This window comes from Schistocerca serialis, chromosome 1 (assembly GCF_023864345.2).
Source record: "Schistocerca serialis cubense isolate TAMUIC-IGC-003099 chromosome 1, iqSchSeri2.2, whole genome shotgun sequence".
In the NCBI taxonomy this organism is placed as follows: Eukaryota; Metazoa; Arthropoda; class Insecta; order Orthoptera; family Acrididae; genus Schistocerca; species Schistocerca serialis.
The window spans coordinates 430,182,471-430,206,903 of record NC_064638.1 but is presented as its reverse complement, the minus strand read 5'-3'; the positions used below and the strand labels follow the sequence as shown (position 1 = coordinate 430,206,903).

The window sequence follows — 24,433 nt, the reverse complement described above, 5'->3', positions numbered from 1 at the left end:
CAACATTTTCAATATCTGTAAAACTACAGAAGTTAATTTTTTACATTGACTAAACATTTCCATAATGAACCTCTGAATTAACAACTTTTAAATGCTTCATGTGATTTCAAACAAACGACATCCCACACAACAGCATTACACTATAGCCATCATCATCCCCAAAAGCTGTGTATTTGTATCTATTTTACTTCTTGATTTATTATGTTTTTTATATCCTTTCATTATGCAATGTCTGTTATAACATAGCATTCTCTACAGTAACACACCAAATGAATTAGGCATGACTACCTCATATTGTGTCATACTTGTGTATTTCTTTAATGAATATGTTATTATTTTTGCTAGATATTTATTTAACTACCAATTATAATTGCTAATATTAAATCATGATAATTTAAGAATTGGTTGGTCACATGTATTAACTAATACAGTCCTTGAAAACAGGGCCAAAAGACGCTTCTGTCAAGCAGGCCTAAATAATTGCTTAAACAATGTTCAATGACAGTCTGTTGTCATTTAACATGAGTACACTTGCACAAGAATACTGGCTTATTTATTTATGAGCAAACCTTTATTTATATTTATTCTGCATAGTCTGAGTGTGATCGAACGTTTACATTTATTATTTAAATATTGTAATATATTGGTTTACTCCAGGAAATGGTCAAGTTGGGTCACATCATGTCGGTAGACTTTAAGAATCAAGTATTTTAATAGGGTTGGGCTTTAGCTGATGGAAAAGCAGACAGTGGCAGAACACCACTGGAGTCAAGTGGAGAGAGAGAGAGAGAGAGAGAGAGAGAGAGAGAGAGAGAGAGAGAGACTTTTCAGAGTGGTGCGCTCAAGGGAGCAATACTGGACACTATGATGTTTGTTCTGGAAGAAGGGAGAGCACTTTTCAGAGTGGTGCACTCAAGGGAGCAATTCTGGACACTATGATGTTTGTTTTGGAAAAAGGCAAAACTGCTTGTAATGTCATGTGGTGTTTGATCAAGTGAGTGATAGATTCTGGGTGATGAATAGCTGCTATGAGACTAGCTTTCGAGTACACTTTAACATTTGTGCTTGTAGAAAGCAACCTACACACACACACACTCACACACACACACACACACACACACACACACACACACACACACACACACACTCACACCCACACTCACACTCTGAAAGAATCTCCACTCTTGTCAACATACACCTCCAATTACTCATCATCTAGCATCTCTTGTTAAAAATATAAACCAGTTCCTTTACTGACTCTCAACCATCCCCACCTGGATCTCTATTCATCACTGTTGATGCCACCTTCCTACACACCAATATCTTCCATGTCCATGGACTAGCTGCTATTGAACACAGTCTCTACCAACATTCTTCCAACTTCAAACCTACTACCTCACTCCTCACACAGCTAACCAGTTACATCTTCAAATACTACTTCAGTTATGAAGGGAAGATTCATTAACAAATCAACAGATTCGTCATGGGCATTTTAACACTCCCATTCCAAACTATTTATGAGTCATCTAGAGGATACCTCCCTACCCTCTGAAAACCCAAAACCACTTGTTTGGTTTAGGTTCACTGATGATATCTTCATCATCTGGACCCAGGACCAAGATTCCCTATCCTCATTCATCCACAACCTCAACACCTTCTCTCCCGTTCATTACACCTGGTCTTTCTCAGAATAATGTTCCGCCATCCTGGATGTTAACTTCCACCTCGCTGATAGTTCCATCCGTACCTCTGTAGATATCAAGCCCACAAACCATCAACAGTGCCTGCATTTTGACAGCTGTGATCCCTTCCACGGTGACCAGTCACTCCCATAGAGCCTGAGCGTTGGTGGACAGCATAATTTCAGTGATGAGAATTTCCTTGCCTGGATGTTGAAGGCCTCACAAAGACAGGCAATATCCAACAAACCTAGCCCACAAACAGATTTCCTGAACTGTATTGGCACACACCTGCAAGAAACCAGCTGAAAAGAAGCACCACCCTCATCGACTAATATTATCCTCAACAGGAACAACTGAATTGTGCACTTTGCCAGGGTTTTGACTGTCTATCATCTTGCCCTGAAATGAGGGATATCCTACCCACAACTGTTCCCAACCCTCCTAAAGTGGTATTCTGTCACCATCCATCCCACACAACCTTCTGGTCAAGTCCTATGCCACTACTGCACCCAATTCCCTGCCTTAAGAGGCCATATCCCAGTGAAAGATCCAGTGCAAGACTTGCCTTATTCACACACCCAGCATTTCTTACACTAGTCTTTTCATAGGCTCATCCTTTCCCATCAGAGAGGGGGCCACCTGTGAAAGCAATCATGTCCTGTATCTGCTCTGCTGCAGTTCCTGCAAACCATTCTATGTGAGCACAACCACCAATCAGCCATTGCCAAACTGTGGTCAAGAGCAGGACTGGAGTTCAAATGGATTTCTCCCCCCCCCCCCCCCCCCCCAGCACATGTCCTTTGGATCCTCCCCCACCCCTGCCCTCCAGCACCAGCTTTCCTGTATTATGTAGGTGCGAGTGAGTTAACCTTGCAACAATTCATTGTTCCTGTAATCTTCTTGTCCTCAGTCTCCACTGACTCACTCACTCACATTCTCTAGCAAAAAAATCTCCCTCTTCCTCTATTTTGTCACTCCTCCCTATCAACTCCTCCACATTATAGTCACTGTGTGCTGTATGAACTCACTGGCTCTGGTGCCCATGTTTGTACTCCTATCCTGTGTGCCTACTGTCTCTCCGTCCTGCATTCCTACCCTGCACACTTGCTGCCCCCCTCTGTACCATCAGCCACCATTCCCCAACCTTTCCCACCTCCTTCCTGCCTCTACATATCCCACCAGTCTACCTCATCCCAATATACCTGCTAACTCTACAGTCTCCTTACACTGAAAAGTACCCCAATGCAAGAAAAGTAAAATGAGGTTTAATTACAAAAAAATTAAGCAGCAATATGAACAGTGCTTATATTTGATGCTACAGCTGTAAACTATATTATGAGAACTGCTCAAAAAATTCCAGAACTTCATCCACAAAATTTTTCTATACTTACCTTTTACTTATTGTGCATGGTCTCTATTGAAATATTCTCCTCCACAATTGACGTACCATTTCCAATGTCGTTTCCACTTTCAGAAACAATTTTGGTATGCCTTTTGCTGGATGGCGTGAAGCACCACCTGTGAATTTTCTTTTACCTTATCCATCATTGAGATCTTTGCCCTTACAATAGGATTTTCAACTTTGGAAATTTAAAAAAAAAGTCCACAGGGGTTAGGTCTGGAAGGTACAGAGGATGAGGCAGCACAGCAATTTCATTTTTTGTGCAACAGTTATGCACCAACAGGGATGAATGTGTGGGTGCGTTATTGTGATACAGTAGCCATGAACTGTTTTGCCAAATCTCAGCCATTCATGATGAACTAACCCGTCAGAGTCAAAGAAAACTATCAGCAGGGTTTTGACATTTGAAGTGATCTGATGAGCTTCTTCTTGGTCTTGGAGAACCTTCCCCAAGCCATTGTGAAGATTGAACCTTGGGCTCAACATCTAACCATAGGCCAATATCTCATCAGCAGATTCTCTTAAGCCACATCTCATTCTCATTTGCATGATCCAAAAGCTGTTGTGAGGTGAATGTCTTTCTGGTCTTGACTCATTAGCCATGGGACAAACTTGGTGGCAACACAGTGCATTCCAAGATGCTATTTCACAATTTCATGATATGATCCAACTGAAATCTTACATTCTTCTGCAAACTCTTGGACAGTCAGTTTTTGATTGGCAGTCACAATTTAATTGACATTCCTGACATGATTATCATTGGTAGTTGTTAAAGGGCATCCTGAATGAGGGTCATCTTTAACTTCCATCCAGCTATTTTTAAACCATGTGAACCATTTGTAAAACCAAGTAAGGCTTAAGCACTCATCATTGTCAGCTTCCTGCATCATTTGGTGTGTCTCTGTAATGGTTTTCTTGAGTTTCATGGAAAATTTAATGCAGATGCACTGCTCCTCTACTCCCACTTCAGAATTTACAAACTGTGCTACACAACATTCCACTAAATACAGCACTGAACAATAACTGACAGACATTCAACAATGAAACTTCCAGCAGTTACACATTAAATACAGGCATGAGCAAGGATGCCAACCACATTTCTCTCCAATACTCCACTGGTGCGATATTACGAATGTTCCATAATATTTTGAACAGACCTCATATAGTTATTTTAATTTTATTGTGTGATTGTTACACCTACTGATGAAATCAATTACACAGTATATATAATTTTTGAGGGAAGATGAATCACTCTTGGTGTACCAAGAACAGCAATCCCATAGACCTATGCAATACTTGAACCCAAATCTGATTCTGGAGAAAGAACACTAATGCATTTGTTGGTCTTTTCCTTGTTTCTTTATTGTTTTCTTTAATTATTTTCAACATACACATAAACATATAAGGCTCAATCTTTTTATGAGCTCAATGAAATACTGCAAATCATTACAAAGATCATGAACAGTATGTTTTCTTTTATTGTGAGCTACACTTTCACAATGATTGACTGTTTTGTGGTTCATAAAGAATAGATTTTAAAGTGTCCCTTTCATGAGAAATCAATAAAAATGGAGATTTTAAAACAAAAAAGAAGTTGGTTCATGAAAAGTGCCACCAGCTATTATAAAAAAAGTAAGTTTCCTGTTTATCATTAATAAGAAAATTTGTTTGTTAGGAATGTGGTGCTTTAGCTTAACTGTCACAATCTGCATGATCAATTTGCTCTTGGTAATCACTATTAATGGCCCACAGAGGTCTGTCCTTGCATGCATCATTTCCAATACGTGTCATTCACAAAGGCACCAGAGCACAGAAATATATACAATGCGAGTTGATGTCATGATTAGGGTCCAGGGTTTGCATTTCAGAAAAGCGGGCTTCAGTTTCACAAGCTCTACATCATGTCCCTTAATTGTCAAGATAAATAATAAGATTCACTTTGAAAAGGTCAGGCCAATACTCTGCTTATCCTTACTCAACCCAAACTTGTGCTTCATCTCTAACAATCCCAGCAACAAAAGGATAATAAACCCTAATCTTCCTATGCTGAGTTATAATTGTTTAGTGACAAAAATGCTAGTTGCTGTCAGCTAACATACACATGCCAAGTGCCAAAGACTTCCCGCACTGTCTGCCAGAGGTATTGTGTTTTTGTTGGTTTAGCACTCCTTAATTAATAGGACTTTCCATGGCTGTTATTCTTAGAGACCAATTCTTTCTAGTTTTTCTGAGACAGTTTACATACTGTTAACAATTTGTCGGTTGCTAAGAAATATTAATTTCTATATGAGATTAATTGTCTTCCTCCTTGTGCATTGAATAAAATACTTTCCTTCCTTTGATGTTGGAATTTATGTCTTGTATTACAGCTAAATTTCAAGAACACACAGGAATATTTGTCATTAGCTAATCTCCTACTTAGCTAACCTCCTAGAAGTTCTAAAACTGGTTACCCCAGTGTGACTTAGCCACATTATACACTGAAAAATAGATTTAACATGACCGATTTACCAATGGAATCTATACCTTCACTCTCTCAGCTTGCTGTGCATTTACCTGCCTTCTGGCCACACAATCCAGCACTGTGGTTCATGGAAGTGGAGGCTCTATGCTGAAATTACGACAGACTCTACTAAATTCAAGATTGTGGTAAGCCATCTAGACAAGTTTGTCACATAAATTGAAGGTGTAATCACAGCCCCTTCTGAAGACAGAACCGATACATAGTGTGTCCACCTCACAAGAGGAGTGTATTCGGCAAGTTTGTTGGTGACATGAGGCCATCACAATACTAGAGGCACCTACAGAGTAAAGTTGATACTGGTACTGTGTCTGATAGCCTTTTATGTACCTTGTGGAGCAGTGGTGTACCACCTCAAGTGAAAGCCGTTATTGCATTACAAACTACCATGGCCTTGCATGCAGTGGCTGAATTAGTGGACAAGATATTCGACGTCATAATGCCTGCAAAGTGCAGTGATGGCGTCCTGTAAGAGCTTTTCATAAACAGTGGTTTCATACATGGATTATGATCTTCTGGCCATCAAGGTTGATTTGTTGATGAAACAGTTTGATGAACTGTTGACCTGTCAGAGCCACTGCAAGGTCAGAAACTGCTACCAGTGGCGTTTGAGGAGCTGTTCTTCTACATCTTCCTCAACCTCTGGGACAGGCCAACCTTCAGTCTGATGGTATCACAGAATATTTTGGAAATGCACAGTGCCATGTACTCACCCAAATGCCAGCAGCAGTCAGATGCAAGTGTGTTGACTGATTGCTCATTTACCAGTGATCATAAATCGGGGCAAAAATACTGAGTGGACACTGGATCAGACCTGTGTGTTTCCACACATGCAGTTACACAGCAAATGACCACCAACCACTTTCTGTCTGACTGCCATTACTGATTCAACAATAATGGTGTAGGGCACACGGCATATCAATCTTGGCTTCAGACTGTGATGTGACCTAGAATGGGATTTTATGACTGCCATTGTATAGAAACCCATAACAGGAGCAGATTTCCTTCCATATCACAAGCACACTCAACTCGTGGACCACGTCACCAGCCTATCAACATCAGATTTCGAAGGATCGCAGCCACACACACAGCTGAGCTCATACAATCCACAAGCACGTTCTACATGGACTTACTGCAGAAGCCTTGATGCGACCTCCGGGAATGCTAAATGAGTTGTATCATGACATGGTGTACTACATTAAAACTACCAATGTTCCATCCATATGCTGTCAACCTAGACATTTGGCACCAAACTGCCTGGTCACAGCAGAAGCAGAATTTGATAGTATGCTGTGTGCAGGTATTATGCGAGTGTCGAGTACTCCTTGGTGATCCCCACTTCATTTGGTACCTAAGAAGTGTGATGTATGGAGGCCATGTGGAGATTATCAAGATCTCATTGTCAGAATTGTGCCGGATTATTACCCTGTACCCTTGCTACAAGTTTATAACTATGAATGGAGTGGTGTGACCTCATTCGGTGTCCTAACACTGTGCTAAGGTGTACACTCAGATTCCTGTAGCCAAGGAAGACATAAAAATATGGCCATAATCACTGTGATTTATTTGCAAGTTGGTTCATGATGTTTGGTCTTTGCAGTGCAGTACAAACATGAGGAAGGTTGATGGACTATATGTTTCAAGGACTCCTAAATTGTTTTGCATACATGGATGCCATTCTGATTTTCTCAGCCTTGCCAGAGTAACATCAGCAGCATCTAACTAAGGTGCTTCAAAAAATTCCAGCAGTACAGCATAGTCCTGAACACCACCAAATGCATTTTTGGTCAGACAGAGATCAATCTTGTTGTCAGGTTCAGTACCATTACCTAAGAAAGTTGAGACTACCTTACAACTCCCACAACCAAGCACTTTTAAAGAAATGCATCAGTTCCTCAGCTTGCTAAATTTTTACCAGCAAAATCTGCTGCTTGCAAATGAATTGCAGAAACCATTAAAAGCCTCACCCACTGTCCCAAAGAGCAAATACAACTCAAAACATTCTGAGGTTGGATAGCATGATCTACACTTTTGAGGTAACCAAACAAAGCATAGCAGATGCTGCCTTTCTCACACATCCTGACGCAGATGCTCCCTTGGTATTAGTGGCCGATGCAAATCGGACAGTGATTAGCACAGTACCACAAGAATGGTATGATGATGCATGGCAGCTGCTAGCTCTCTTCTCACATAAACTTTCGCTGTCACAATGAAAATGGGGTCCTTATGATAGAAAGCTTCGGGTAATCTATGGGGCCATTAAATACTTCATACCTCAACATGAACTATGTCAATGCAGCAAAATTGATCACCATGTGCATGAACTGATAGGTGACTTTCTGGATACTATTGCTTGCTTTGTGCGATATTGAAGTGGTAGGCCCTTTCCCTCCATCCAACGGCCAACACTAAATATTGACAATGATTGGCCACTTCTCCAGATGGCTGGAAGCAGAGCCAGTTGATAACATTTCCATAGAGACTTTAGCTTCCGCCTTCGTGTCCACATGGACAGCAAGTTTCAACAGTCCTCTGCACATCACAATGGACCACAGACACCAGTTGAATCTGACCTGCTTGTGCAACTTAACACATTCTGTGGCACTATGCACCATGAAAACACAAGCTACCACCCAACCAGTAATGAGAAGAAAACACTCTGGCACCGCTCTTTGAAGGCTGTGCTCATATGTCGTAACTCAGACTGGACAACAGCATTGCCATTGGTCTTGCTGGTCTGTGAAGCACATACGAACATGACCTGATGTCTCCATCATCTAAGCTAGTTTATGGAGATACACTGCGACTACCAGGTGAATTTATTGAACCACAGGCAGTCCATATAGATACATCAACCATGCAAATTTTGATTCTTTCCCCAGAGAACAAATCATTCAAATCCAACATCATCAAACATTGGGGCATGGCACTTCACCCACCTGCATGCATTGTAAGGTACAATCACACATACATATCAACCTACAAGCAGATGGAGTGAAGCCAGCACTGACACCTCCATACACAGGCTCTCACTGTAGAGAGGCAAAAGAACCATCAGTGTTCTTTCCAAGAAGAACTTACTGCTATACCACGGCACCTATTTATTGCAAGACTGGCACCAACATGAGAGGATTGGGACATGGGATCTATTTTGCAGCACACTACTTGGATGATGCTCCACTTTCCCAGAGGTGGCTGCTGTAGCAATAAAATCACTAGTTGCTATCAACTGATGTACATACACCAAGTGTCAAAGAGTTCATGCGCTATCTGCCAGAGGCACTGTGTTTTCATTGGTTTACCACTTCTTGATTAATATGACTTTCCATGGCTGTTTTTCTTAGAGTCCAATTCTTTCTAGTTTTTAGAGACAGTTTGCATATTGCTATTAACTTCTCAGTTCCTAAGAAATACTAATTTCCAGACAAGATTAATTGTGTCCTTCCTTGTGCACTGAATAAATTTCTTTCCTTCTTGTTATGTCAGATTTTATGTTTTGTATTATGGCTAAATACCAAGAACACACAAGAGTCTTTGTCAAATAGTTAATATTCTAGAAGTTCCAAAAGTTGTATTAATTCTATTTTAACGATTAACAATGAGAACTGAGGGGTTGCAAGAGAACACAAGCTTTTCACAAACATTGGAAGTTCTTCTGCACTCTCTATACTTTATCATGAAGGACTTTATAGTACACTTCAGGAGCTGCCACATCATCTTCACGTGTCTTTGTATGCTTTAAATGGGTGATACTACAAGTTAATGAACCAGGAGAAACTTTAAACCTTGTATATACCTTCAGTCTGCTTTATAAATTTCTCCCCAGCATTCTTCTCATAATTTCTCTGTAAACATTATGATCTTGTCATTGTGTATGATTCTGATGTGATGGAGAACAACTTCATTATCTTGAATAGCCATCTCAGATAAATGCAGTCCTGCAGTCATACACAGAGGTAATGATAAAGACATGTTGATATCAACTTGGGAGACAGCATTACATGTCGTTTTCAATTTTCGTAGCATTTGTCAGTGGGTATTACCCACACATACTCAACAGGTCAATAATCTAGTGTCTGCACCCAATAGGGGCTTTGATAAATATTTTAGAGAATGTGTACAATAATATGAGAAGAGTTGCAAACATGGCAACAAAATTAGCAAGATAAAGATTCAATTGTATTCACCAATGTTCAGTGTTCCCTTAATAAATATCATAGATCTATAGCTATTATAAGCCATGACTCCCCCTATGATGACATCCAGAGCTGGTCCCATGCCAGCTGCCTCATATACAACTGCCTGATACTTTACACCCACATAGTAAAAGTCACGTTTGCAATGATCATCACATTTTCAGATCTAACACCTGCCATGATTTAGCTGTAAAACCACTAATCAATCGTTTATATGACAACATGATCAAATGTTAACAAAGAAATTTTCTAACCAATTTGGTATAAATCACAGAAGAAAAGTATTTTATAACAGACTCATACACAATGATAAGATCACAATGTTTACTGAGAAATTACAGGAAGAATGCTGGACGAAATTTATAAAGCAGACAGTGTTGAAGGAAAATTTAACTTTTTCTTAAATCTATTCTTACAGCACTTCGAGTCTTGCCCCCACTAAAACAAACAAGGATGTAATTGAACAAAAGCAAGGATAAGGAGTAGGTAACTCCTCGGATTAAAGCATCACATAAATCAAAGAACAAACTGCAGTCAAGATTTGAAACTCCTTTACCACTAGTATTGTTAAATCCTCTGATCTGTCATTAAAAAAAGAAAAACTCATGCATTATTCTCAAAAGTAAAAAACTCCAAGAATAAGACAAAAACAATTTGGAACATTACTAAACAAGATAAAACAAACATACTGGCCACAATGAAACTGAGTTCCCAAAACAATTACTCTGGTGGAAGAAATTCAAATAACTGGCTATCAAATTCAGTGATTACTTCCTCACACTGGCAGAAAACACTGGACTCAGTAACAAACAACCAAATATACCTACATTATATTTATTGCATGTGCCACAGACAGACATTACATTAAAAAATACAGCACCTACACTGCAAAATTCATTCATTCATGACATGATAATTCTGCTGGCCATGATGATGTTTCTAGCAGAATATTAAAATCTTGTGCTGACTTTAAAGGATTACCCTTAAACTTTCTATGTAATCAGTCAATGACTCAGAGATGAGGGGACTAGGGCAGGGATATTTTCTGACAGACTTAAGTATGTTTTAGTAACATTCATCTACAAAGCAATAAATAAGCAAGCCACCTCTAACTATATTACTCCTTCCATATTTTAAAAAATGTTTGAGGAAGTGGCCTATAATAAAATATCTACTCATTTCACTGAGCAGAACTTGTATCTGCCTCTCAGTTTGGATTCTGTAAAGGATTGTTCACAGAGAAAGCAGTACAATATTTCAAAACTAAATTGCTAGCAGAGCAAAACAAGAAAAATTATCCGTTTGTGTGTTCTATGACCCTGCAAAGCTGTTTATCATATGGAGTCATAAAATTCTACTTAGCAAACTAAAGTGTTAGGACATTAATGGCATTCCTTCTCACATAGATGGGATCTTACCTAAGTAATGAAAAAATTCTCATTAACTAGCTATATCGTGGGCATGTACACAAACTCAGAACGGGAAAACATAATACAAGGAGTGCTAAAGGGATCAATATTGGACCATTCTTATTTCTGACCTACATAAATGATCTTACAGTTACTTAAAAGCACATTGATTGTCATACAGTGAGTGAAATACAATTTGTTTTTCAATGTCTAGCTCAAAAAAAAGTCAAAATGGATTCAAAACGTGGATAAACCAATCAAGAAACTTAGTTCAGCATTTTATGCCCTCAGAAACATCCGTCATTGTGTTGAGTTTTTCACTCCTATTGTCTTGTGGAATTCTCTTATGGAGCTGTTTACCTACAGTAATTAAAATGTTGAATCAAAACACCTTCAGCCATATAAATTTCCAGTTGTTATTTCATTTGAGTAACCAGTTTCAATGCTACATTACACAATCTGGTTGCTCAAATAAAATAACAACCGGAAATTTAAACAGCTGAAGGTGTTTCGATTCGACATTTTATACTGCCAAGGTCCCACAACTATCTGTATAAAGATGGGCATATGGATACAGTAAATAATTTGTTTATTCAGTAGAAGTGAACAATAGCAATACTGTGAAAAGTAGGTAATTACGCATCTTGCAGAAAGCTTTTTGTGGAACTTTTCATCCTTACATTGTCTTCCCAATACATTTACTCCTAAATAGTTTTTAGTGACAATAAAACCCAGTTTCAATTGTACTGTGATGTACACAGTAACAATGCAAGACACAAAAATAATTTTCATTTACATTTTGCCTTGTTTTCCAGTGTTCAGAACAGAGTTGTGGACTTTCATGATAAGTTGTGCAACAGAGCCCCATATAACATAAAACGAGAACCTGGAAACCTCTACCACTTTAAAAATAAAAAAATCATACATTAGAAGCTATTTCTGCGTATTATCCAAATATGTCAATTCAGGGGTGGAAAGGTTCTGTTAGCCACCTTGCAAGTAGCCATGTTGTTATAAAGCTGTGTGAAAAGTGCTGAATAATATATATAATAAATATAAGTGTGGTTTGTCCATGTGTACCACTATAGCTCTGCAACTCATCCCCAAAGCCCTGTAGGGATTATCAGGTATAGTAGTCCTCTATCCCCCATACATGAAAAGATTTCAGTTTGAAACTGTAGGGGTGGGATTCAGAGAAATTGGTATCAAAAGAGAGCATTGCACCAGTGGATTCTTACGAGAAGTTGGTGAAGAAGTTGGGAATTTAGTGCCAAAGAGGTTGAGATTGATCAGAGAGTTCATTCTAGAATGTTGTAGGATGTTCCTGAAGTTTCAAGACTATTCTAGAATGTTCCAGTATGTTAGAGAATTTTTTTAAATGTTCCACTATCATTTTGTGGTGAGCATAAGTTCCAGCTCTGGAGTATATATATCTAGGCTATGGTGAGATGCATGCATCTCACCTTTGTGTGATGACTGTTTTGTTTCACTGCCATTCTTGTTCTATTACATAATTGGTGATCGAACTTTCAGTCTTATACCATGTAAAAGCTGTTCTTTCTGTTTTCCTTCTTTTCAATACACCACTGGCAAGATCTTGTCCTCTTTTACCTTTTGGCATCCTATAAATGTTAATATTAATTAACACACTAAAATTCTACTTAATGCACTCATCATTACCTTGAGAAAATAATTTCCACTAGAACTTATTTCACCTTCTATCATCAAATGAAGTGCGTCTTGTCTTTTTTTTTTTTTTTTTTTTTTAGCTTAGTGTACTGTAAATAGGACTCAATATTTATAGATGCAAAAAATATTTTCTTTGAAAGATACCACTGTAGCCACTGTAGCCAGGTAAATATTAAGTTACTAACAGCAGATATTGAACATCTATATAGCAAATCTGAGGAGGCAGTAGATTTCGTCAAAGAAGCAGTTTCATTATTAATTTTCCCATTTCAATTTAGAAGACATGAACAGCATTAAGCAGTACAGTGACAGTTTATTGTTACTCCGTGATACAATATAGATTAAGTTTCTGTGATGTCTTTTTCTTACCTTAATTCATACCTTGACTCATCCCACATACTTGAAAGTTCTCCTTCTTGATGAGAACATGATGAATAATTGAATGGATGAAAACACCACGGAATAATTTGGTTCCTTCACTAAACAGTATTTACTGTCACCAATCCTCCATCTACATCTTTCACCTCACAACCCAAAACATATAATATTATGACAGCACATTAAAGGGAAAGTCTGATGAAAAATATCACAAGCAAATCTCAAGCGAATGCTTCCTAGTGTTCCTAGCTTATGCTGCTGATACAGTATTGGCCCCAGTCAGTACTGTACACATCATGCAATCAGCAGTGGGTGTATGTCCTTTGTGAAGGTGTAGATATCAGTCTCTATGAAACTGCCATCTAGACACAGGAAAATCAGCATATGCCCCTATCTTGAATCATCAACACCATATCCCCCCCCCCCTTAATTCAGTAATCCACTTCTTAATTTTTGAAAATGAGGAACAGACACACCCCACTGGCTAAATGTCCCTTGGTTATAGACCATAGGAAACAAAGAATTTTATAATGGGACAGTATTACAGGTTATCCACTTGAATTAAATACATGCAAATGCTACATAAACAAAAATACTCAACAGATGATGTTAACACATGCCTTACATTAATGCACAACATAACAAAAAATTCTTTTTTCATTCATCATGTTAATTAAATACCATAAATAAGGAAAACCTCCAAGAATGTGGAATGAACCAAGGTATGCATTCACAAAAGATAAGGAAATTGTAGGTGGTCAATCTGCACATTATGCAGTGTGTAACAGGTATAAGTGCAAATATTTCTACTGGTGACTGAGGATGGTGTACCACACATTACATCAGTATCTATGTCATTCACAGACTGATAATTATAATTATTAGAAATCATCTGTTTTTAGGTCAGGCTATTACCTCCAAGTGTGTGTGGCAAGAGCAAGCCATTAATACTTATTTTCCCCTGGGCAGCAGGTCAGGTGTGGATATGTGGACAGAAAACAGTAAGTATATACTGACAACAGTCATAGTCCACTTAGTGGTGGAGTTACAATACTGCAGAAGACATCAGGTCATAAAGTTTGTGACATATCTGTGGGAGGACTGTTCAATGGAGAGAAAAAGCAACTAACACACTGATGTGTTTACATATTAAGGCACTACATATAAAAATATTGGCACTTATAGATGTTACACCCTGTATTGGCATTAAGCTATTACTATACTGCTCAGTGCTGCTCATGCTTATACCATTTAAATTTAATCAAGTAATTAGAAAGAAAAACCTTGAAAAAAGCTGCCCTCAGTAATACTACAGAGCTGCTGTTTATCTGCTACTAGCAGCTTAATTTCTACTTTATTTCAATGTACATTACTGGTTGTCATGTAACTAATAGAATTTTTCAGTCTCTGAATCGTTATATTCAAGTAATTTGTAAAAAGAATGCTAATTCAGTACAAGTTTAATTTTCATCTGATTTGGTAGGGACCCCCATTTTATTCTTTACAATCGATGAGATCATCTTGAATATCTTCTCACCTGAATACAGAGTTTATTTAAACCCCAAGGCAAAAAGAAAAGTTTACATGAAAATTATGTTTGTGTCTCATATTGTGACTGAGCATATAACAGTTCAGCTGAAATTGTTTTTTAGTATAAGAAACAAAAACCATTGAGGAACAAATGTATTGAGAAGTGAGTTAAGAATCCCAAGAGCCTCAAAAAATCTTCTGCAAGTTGTATGGTTACCTACTTTAAACACTATTGTTACTGTTCACTTCTGCTGAATAAACACTTTCTTTACTGTACGAGCACAGCCCCGAAGATAATTCCATAAGACAAAAGGGAATGAAAATATGCAAACTAAGGCAACATTCTTTTCTTCAACTCAAGAGAATGAGAGATGCTTCTAAGGGCATAGTATACTGAACTGATTTTCTTGATTAGTTTATCTATTTTAACTTTTTATCCAACTGGAACCCAATGAGTTTTGCATGGCATGTTTTATTTAGGTCATTATCACTGAACTGAAATTTCAAAATGTGTTTCTCTATGAAATTAACACTTAAAACTGTTAGATGTCAACTACATGTTTGTGGGTTCTGCCATCAATTGAACTGTATCTGTTAAGGTTGAGTTAGGACACTTGATTAGTACACTTGCATCATCAACAAACATTATTGTTTTTCCACCTTTTAAAGTCACTAAAAGATCAATCATGTGTATTAGAAACAAGGGTGGTCCTAGTAACAATTCTTGTGGCACCCCACATGTTATGTTCCCACATTCTGAGGTTAGTTTGATGCCAGATTAGATTAGATTAGATTAGTTATTCATTCCATAGAACCGTGCTGAGGGGATCCTTGTGGATGTGGAACATGTCAATTTTTTAAGCTGAAATAACAATACTAATAGTATGAATATATACAATACATCATTTGTTTCTATCAAAAAATTCGTCAATGGAGTAGAAGGAGTTGCCCACTAGTAAGTGTTTCAGGCTCCTTTTAAGCTGATATTTACTTGTAACTAATTTTTTTTTATGTTTGCTGGCAAATTATTGAAGATGAGTGTTCCTGTGTAGTGGACCCCTTTTTGAACTAAAGTAAGTGCTTTTAAGTCCTTGTGCAGATCATTTTTGTCCCTGGTATTGTATGTATGAACTGAGCTGTTTGTTGGAAAAAGAGATATATTATTTAGGACAAATTTCATTAAGGAGTAAATATACTGAGAGGCAGTAGTTAGTATACCCAATCCTTTGAAGAGGTTTCTACAGGATGTATGTGAATTTACTCCACAAATAATGCGTATTACACACTTTCGGACTCTGAAAACTTTTGTTTGACTTGAAGAGTTACCCCAAAATATTATACCATATGACATTATGGAATGAAAGTAGGCAAAGTATGCAAGCTTTTTCATTTTTGTCACCTATGTCAGCTAACACTCGAATTGCAAATACAGATTTGTTAAGGCATTTCTGCAGTTCTGTGGTGTGCTCCTCCCAACTGAATTTATTATCAAGTTGTAATCCCAGGAATTTAAGACTGTCAACCTCTTCTATCTGCTCTTCTTCATACTTTATGCATAGGCTGGGTGGAAACCTCTTACAGGTTCTGAATTCCATATAGTGAGTCTTTTCGAAGTTTAATGTCAGTGAGTTGGCTTTAAACCATTTATTAATATCCATGAAAATATCATTAGCAGATCTTTCTAGAACTACACTCGACATACTATTTATTGCAATACTTGTGTCATCTGCAAACAAAACGAACTCTGCTTCTGGCAGTGTAACTGATGAGAGATCATGAATGTACACAAGAAAAAGCAATGGCCCCAAGATGGATCCTTGTGGGACACCACATGTAATTTCTTCCCATTCTGATAATAACTGATGACTTAATCCACTAGTCCCTTGCACTGACACCCTTTGTTTCCTGTTAGCGAGGTATGACTTCGACCGTTTTGCAGCACTGCTCGTGACACCATAGAATTCTAATTTATTTAAAAGCATGTTGTGGTTCACACAGTCGAATGCCTTTGACAAATCACAGAAAATACCTGCTGATTATAACTTGTTATTTAATTAATTAAGTACATTTTCACTGTAGGTGTAAATAGCCTTCCCGATATCAGCACCATTCAGAAATCCAAACTGTGTTCTTGATAATATGTTATTTGTGGTCAGATGGTTGAGAAGCTGCCTGTACATTCCTTTTTCTAAAATTTTAGAGAATGCTGGCAAAAGTGAAATCGGTCTGTAGTTTGATGGTATCTCTCTATCCCTTTTCTTGAATAGAGGCTTAACATCTGCATATTTTAGCCAGTCAGGAAATGTTCCAGTTATAATTGACTGGTTACACAAGTAACTTAGAATTGTACTGAACTCACAAGAACATGCCTTAATTAACTTTGTTGATATTTCATCGTAACCACTAGAATGATTTGTTTTTGAAGATTTTATTATAGGAGTTATTTCTTTTGGTGAAGTGAGTGACATATTCATGTACCTGAAGCTATTTGTAAAGGCTAGTTTGAGATATTCAAGGGCATTATTTACTGATCCTGACAATCCCATTCTATCAGTAACAGATATAAAGTACTTGTTAAATAGATTTGCCACACTATGCCCATCGGTTACTAATGTGTCATCTACCCTTAAAGCTATTTGCTCCTGTTCCTTTCTGGTTTTACTAGTCTCCTCTTTCACTATATCCCATTTTGTTTTTATTTTGTTCCCTGACATTGCTATCTTCTTCTCATAGTGCATTTGTTTAGATGTCTGAATTACTTTTTTAAATATTTTATAGTATTCCTTGTATTTAGCTAAATCATCAGCATTGGAGCTGTTCTTGGTCGACAGATACATTTTCCTTTTTGTCTTACAGGAAATCTTTATTCATTGTGTAATCCATGGTTTTATTATAGACTTCTGTTTAATTTGAGTAACTTTTAGAGGAAAACAGTTTTCAAACATGGTACTGACATTGTTCATGAATGTGTTACATTTTTCATTCATGTCATGAGCACTATAAACATCTTTCCGGTTTATATCTTTCAGCAGTTTTCTAAAACACTCAATTTTTGGTTGATTGACTACTCTCCTATACTCAGATTTAGCAGTCTTGATAATCTGCTTAGAGTTTACATCCAAAACAAGGAGCTGCATGTCATGATCTGATAGTCCATTTATTACAGGTTTTATGATATGATTTTGTTCCTTTGATTTGTCTATAAAAATGTTATCAATGGCTGTCCTTGAGGATTTAGTGGTTCTAGTTGGAAAGTTTACAGTGGGAGTTAGATTGAAAGACAACATTACTAACTGCAGTAAATGTTTACTGGAAGATTGCATTAGAAAATCTATATTAAAGTCACCAGGAATGAAAATTTCTTTGTTTCTTCCTGTTAAATAACCAAAAAGAGCTTCTATATGATTTATGAATAGATTATAATTTCCTGCAGGTGCTTGGTAAATAGTTACTATTATATAGGATATGTTATGGAACTCTACTTCTGTTGGACATGCTTCTAGATGCTGCTTTAAACAGAATTTATTAATGTCAATGTTCTTGAATTTATGGCAGTTTTTAATAAATGTGGCAAATCCTCCTCCACCTATATCTGCTCTGCAGAAGTAGGAAGCTACCTTAAATCCTGAAATGTCTAACATATCTATACCAGTGGTCACTTAATGTTCAGAGAGGCAGATTATGTCAATTTGGTTAGATGAATTCATTTCATCAATACAAATGAGTAGTTTATCAACTTTATTTCTGAGTCCCGGAATGTTCTGGTGTAATAAAGATAACTGCTACTGCATACTAATGGGATTATAACTGCTTTGGCGAAGATGAACTGGCAGTTTCTGATTACTTTCTGTTAAACATTGTTTAAATGGAGGCTGTTTGCTAAAATCTGACTCCTGTTCATCTGTTTTCTCAAACTGAGTGTGTCTGCCAATCTCTCTTAAAACTCGTTTTCTTTCCCCCTTCCCTATCCTAAAAAAGGCATCTCTCTGACACCTGTGATCACTGGTATTTTACCACTTGTGACAGTGTCCCCCCTTAAGTTTTCTGCAATCAACCCAGACAGTTTTCCGTTCCCTTTCCTATTGAGGTGAAGGCCATGCCTAGTGTAGTCCCACCTATCGATAGCATCCACAGGAATCAAACCAATATGGGATCCTATATCCATCCTAAGCAGCCATTCCAACTCAAGTTCACCCTCCCGACAGAAGAGTTCAAATGAGGCTGATCATGGCATCTCAACACAGACACAAATCCCACACTCGTATGCTTCGTTGCTGATGCTATCTTCGCCAGGTTACTCTCTATGGAATATTCAGAGTCTCTGTCAATGCTATTTCCTGGACCACCCACTATAACCACGGCATCCTCCTTTGTGAAATCCTTGCATAAAGAACCTACATCCTCTGTTAACTGACCCAGATCTGCACTAGGCTTGAAAAAGTTTGTGACCTGGTACTCTGGACCTAGATTTTCCTGCAGTAGTTGGCCAACACCTCTACCATGGGAGCTACGTAACAACAGAACTTTCTTTCTCTTTACTAATCTCCCTGCGTTTTTCAAGTCCTTGAAAGCTTGTTGTGCACTTTCTACAGCTTCAGCTACATGAGACTTATCCGATTCTGACTGAGGCAACAGGTCACAGTTTGTTAATGCCATAACACATCAGATTGCTAAAGGTTGTGATTCACACAATCAATCAATGCGTTTGCCAAGGTCATAAAACTATACCAACAACATAATATTTTCTCTTGTTTATCTCCATTAGCATTTCATTTGTGAGGTCTTTTATGGGTTTCTCTATGTTGAAACCTTTATGATTGCCAAACTGAGAGGCAGTTAACAAGTTCTGCTCACATATATGAACAATATTCTATCACAGTCCATTTGAAAAGATTGGAAGGAGTGATATTTGTTTGTAATTAGAGTTAGTTTGGTTATCTCCTGTTTTGTAGACATATATTAGTACAGCATTTTTAAGTCTGTCAACAAACATAGCCAGAGTCACTGATTGATCGTGGAGATATGTTGAGAATGGTCCTGTCAAGTCAGCACAGTCCTTTAATGTTTTACTAGAAACACAACTATAGCCAAAAGAATTACTACTTTTTTGTGACCTAATAAATTTTGTGCTTCCTGCAGGTGTTTTATTTTTGAAGGTAATATCTGTTGGTAATGCGCACAAGTAAATCTAATGTATGTGCATTTTGTTCTTACTGAGTGCAGTGTTTTCTGCCAATGTGATGAAGTAGTCATTGAACGTTGTATTCAATTATTTTAAGGTGTCATTTTTCTGCCAGAGTTTTCGCAGCTCAATTTGATTGTGGTCATTATTTTTCTTGGTTTATAGTTTAATAATGTTAGAAATTGTTTTTCTCTTATTCTCGGAGTGTTTTATTCTTTGAGCAATTTTAATAACAGTGTTGTGTTTTACAGTACTCGTGATAATGAGATTCATCATATGAATTAGGTAGACCACTCTCTTGATAACAATAGATTTAATCCCAAGAGTTATTGATCATTTACCCTTGTTTCTGTTCAACTATGCCCAGTATTGTTTTTTGGGAAATTCAAGCAACAAAATGTGCATACTCAAATTACAGAAAAAAATCATTACAAACACGTGCTGTGTATACAACGAAATTACATCACCCATCATTTAAAAAACTGTAATTATCATCAGTTTCCTCCCTATATGTCTATGATATTATCATTTTTAATACCAATTTAGAATTGTGCATGGAAAATTGTTTTGATCACATTTATAATACAAGAAATAAAAATAATTTTAAGTTCCCTACTTCAAATTTATACACCAGTATATGGGAATGAAAATTTTCAACATGCTAAAAGCCAAAAACATTCTGATTATGAACCTAAACTTACTGAAAAAAAGCTACATAACACACTACTTTAGAATGCTACTACACAGTTTAAGATTTTATGACGGATAGACTGACATTAAAGTTTAAATACTGCTCTATCTTATTAAATATAGTTTTGGATAACTGAGATTGATGTGTAAACTATTGGTTTTACAGATGAATCACTTCAAGTTTCTGGCTCTAAAAACAAACTGTATGTAATTCAGTCCTCATAGGGATTTTCACTGTGGAAGCCCTGATCAACACATTCATTAACCTGAAGGCCGTAGGGCTTAACTTCATTTTTGCACATGTTGCCACTTACCTTACCGGTAATTTGGTAATTTGTTCTATAGATGAATCTGTGTAATTTCAGTGATTTCCATATGATGTTCTGACATACAAAAAAAAAAAAAAAAAAAAAAAAAAAAAAAAAAAAAAAAAAAAAAAAAAAAATCTGCTGAAATTTTGTAGCTATTTTTATTTTCCCGTATGTGCATCTGAAGTTATCCTTTTTATTTATGATATTTCTTATACGTTGACGAAAGATACTAAGTGCACTTCTTTAATTCCTTGGCTTTGTCAGACGTGAAATACTTTGTCATGCTAGTAGCTGCCTCAAAATTTACTTGGACCAAGAAACTGTTTGACCCAATTTCTGCAGCACAATAGACTCATATCTCTCAAAAAGAGGACTTCCACTGGCCATACAAACATAATCAGTTTCATTTATCATGTTTCCATCAGCCAAATACTATATCTTCTTATGTATCATTTTATACTGAAAGTAACTATTGCCTGTGCAGACTCCAATAAGGTTATAGAATAATCTGAGACATGCAACATTATCATTTGTGCACTGTACTATCACAAAGGGCCCAACAACATGCTGAAAGCAATCACCATTATTGCCAAGTAATGCAGTCATATTAGCTAGAACAACTTTATGATCATGACAGGGTATTTCATCAAAGACATCATGCAACTGATCATAAAAAGCATCCCTGTCCTCACTGTTTGAATCTTCAACTGGTGCACAGACCTGCACAACAGTCGTCTTGGTGCAAGTAGAATGAAAGCATACAGTTATGATTCGATCATTAACTGGATTCCATCCAATCAGAGTCTTAGCCACTTTTTGACCAATTACTAGTACAACACCCTGCTCATGTTTATCATTCATTATCCACTGAGTAAAAGGCTGTTTTATCATCGCTGACTTTTAGATTGCTGCCCATCCAATAAAATTCACAAAGATCCAGTATGTCTTGTTTGTATAGTTCAAACTCACACAGTAATTGTGCAAGCAAGACTGTTTGATTTAAGGAGCACACATTTCAAGCTCCAATCTGGGTGATATTTTTTGCAATAAGCAAAATTAGTTTCATTGGTGATTGGATACCCAGTTGCAACGTTCTTGGATTATTCAAGTCACTGTCATGTCCATGCTGAGATTTAGGTTTGTATTCAGATTCACAACTGTCAGGTTCAGAATGTCAGGTTCAAATTTCTGGATTTTCCTTGTTGTTTCTGTCATGATAAAAACTTTTATTTGGTCGAGTTGCTAACATGACACTGAAACCACCACCTTACTCATCTAGGCTGGAGACAGAAAAGTGAAGTTCAGATCACTGCAATATCAACAACCTAAGTGACCATTTGATGTGGGAAAATTAAAAGACAAGGAAGTGGAAAATTCATTCACAATCAGCCTTAAAAATCAATTTCAGGCATTTCAAAATCTTCCTGATGATGCTGAAATGAAATGGTCTGAATTATAGGATTCTGTGTGTACATGTGCTGATGAGACAATTGGGTGACAGAGAAGAATCCAGATAAAGTGTTGGATTCAAGACCAAACTTGGCATTGATGAATGAAAGAATGGTGCAATGCAGTGTGAACAAGCTGAAGATCAATAATAGATTCAAGTAGCTAGATGAAAATGTGCCAAGTCAAAAGCAGCTGTAAAACCAACAAAAAATGTGGTTTGAATAGGTAAGTGGAGAGGCATAAAATGTCACCAACTTTGTCCGAAAGAACAAAAACAGCAATCACAGAAGATGCACAAGCTGCCCAATGGATTGAGTACTGCAAAGACACCTTAAACCAGCCCAACGCAATTAATGCTTGCAACTTCGAAAATGAGACAAAAGTGGAAGAGCTGATTGTAAAATTTGGTGATATTACAGGGGCAGAGGTGTGTACAGTAATCTCAACACAATAAAGTAGCTAGTATGAATGAAATCTGGCTGTCTGGACTTCATTCAATAACTGTGCAATAACTGTTGGCAAACAAGGCAAGTTACAGAAGGCTGGATGTCTGGAATCACTGTTAAAACACCAAAGAAAGGAAATCTAACTGAATATACAAATCAGATAAGTGTTATGCTTCTCTCAGTGCCAGGCGAAGTCTTTTGCCCTGTTCTTCTAAAAAGACAAAAGAAGCAGCATATTGTGGACTACAGGAAGAACATGGTGACTCCTGAAGTCTGTGATCCAGCTCCGAACAAATATTTGTACTGCGAAATGTAACAGAACAATACACAGAATTCAATTTTCCACTGCATCTAATCTTTGTTGCCTTTAAAAAAGCTTTCACAGTATACACTGAGAATCATTGTGGGATATTGTCAGCCTTAATGGCATTCCTGGCCATCACACAGAGGTTTTCAGAAACATGTACCTAGACTCAAGTTGCTGTATAAGAACAGAATATGAGACCCCACTTTCTGCAGCATTCTGACAGGTGTCTGACATGAATGCATTTTGTTGCCATTCCTTCTCAGATTAGTCACCAATTTTATAGTGAGGAAAAATATGGACAGCTCTCCGAAAGGACATACATCGGAATGAGCAGTGTAATATTATGGGTCTGATTTCACTCATGACATCATTCTTCTGGCAGAAAGAGGACAAAGTTTATAATTAATAACTACCAAGCTGGGTGGAATGGCCAGTTCTGTAGAGTTCAAAATAAATGGTAATAAGACAAACAGAAAATGTGTAACAAGTGAGAATGTACCCACATAAATCATGGTGCACCAGAAGGTACTACAAGAATTTGAGTGATTTCCATATCTCAGCCATATCTGTTACAATATGGATGTAGATGAAGATACTGACATAAGGATTTGGAAAGCTTATGCAGTCTTAAAACTAATCGGATCCACATCAAATTAAACACAATAGTATGTCCACAGAGCTTCAGCTGTACTTCTCTATCATCCTACTGATGGAGATATGCACATTTGAGACCTGCAAAAGTCGGTAAAATGAACACACAAGCTCAACGTTTTTCACAATGATGCTAGAGACGAATCTCGTAATTTACTTACCATGACCATGTTTCAAATGAAGAAATGATGAAAAGAAGTGGTCTATGCAACCTACACAAAATTATTGTTGAAACAAGACTGAAGCTTGCAGTGCATGTTCTACGTATCAAAGGTGAAAGAATCCCCAAATCAGCACTGTTGTGGAAAACAACAGATGGATACAGAAGTAGTGGAGGGTCTTGTAACACCTGGAAACAAACTTTTACAAAAGATCTACACTTCATGAGCATGTGTGTTGATATGGTGGCAATTTGACAGTACGGTGCAACCACATTTTAGGTATCTTCACATTCTCTGGAGCACTCAGAAACAACTTTTCAGGAGTTTTCATAGATGTATTTGTATAGTATGGTACCACGCACCATTTGTAACTCATGTTCCAAAAATGTATATTCCAAAACGAGACATCACTGTGAATTAACATTATAA

General features: G+C 37.3%; 2 protein-coding genes across 3 annotated transcripts in view; both read right to left on the bottom strand.

Moving 5' to 3' along the window:
* LOC126472375 (CLIP domain-containing serine protease B9-like) overlaps positions 1-24,433 on the bottom strand; it is a 183,168-nt gene that overhangs the window by 117,716 nt on the left and 41,019 nt on the right. The window contains exon 1 of one of the 2 annotated variants that reach the window (XM_050099933.1): positions 10,491-10,577. The exons of the other annotated variant lie outside the window; for it this stretch is intronic. The gene's annotated coding sequence lies outside the window, so the exon portion shown is untranslated. Of the gene's footprint in view, positions 1-10,490; positions 10,578-24,433 lie in introns of those variants that run through there. 2 annotated transcript variants of the gene reach the window in all.
* Positions 21,423-21,881, bottom strand: LOC126481270 (craniofacial development protein 2-like). Its single transcript, XM_050104936.1, has one exon. It carries the CDS (start codon positions 21,879-21,881, stop codon positions 21,423-21,425), a length of 459 nt encoding a protein of 152 aa, XP_049960893.1.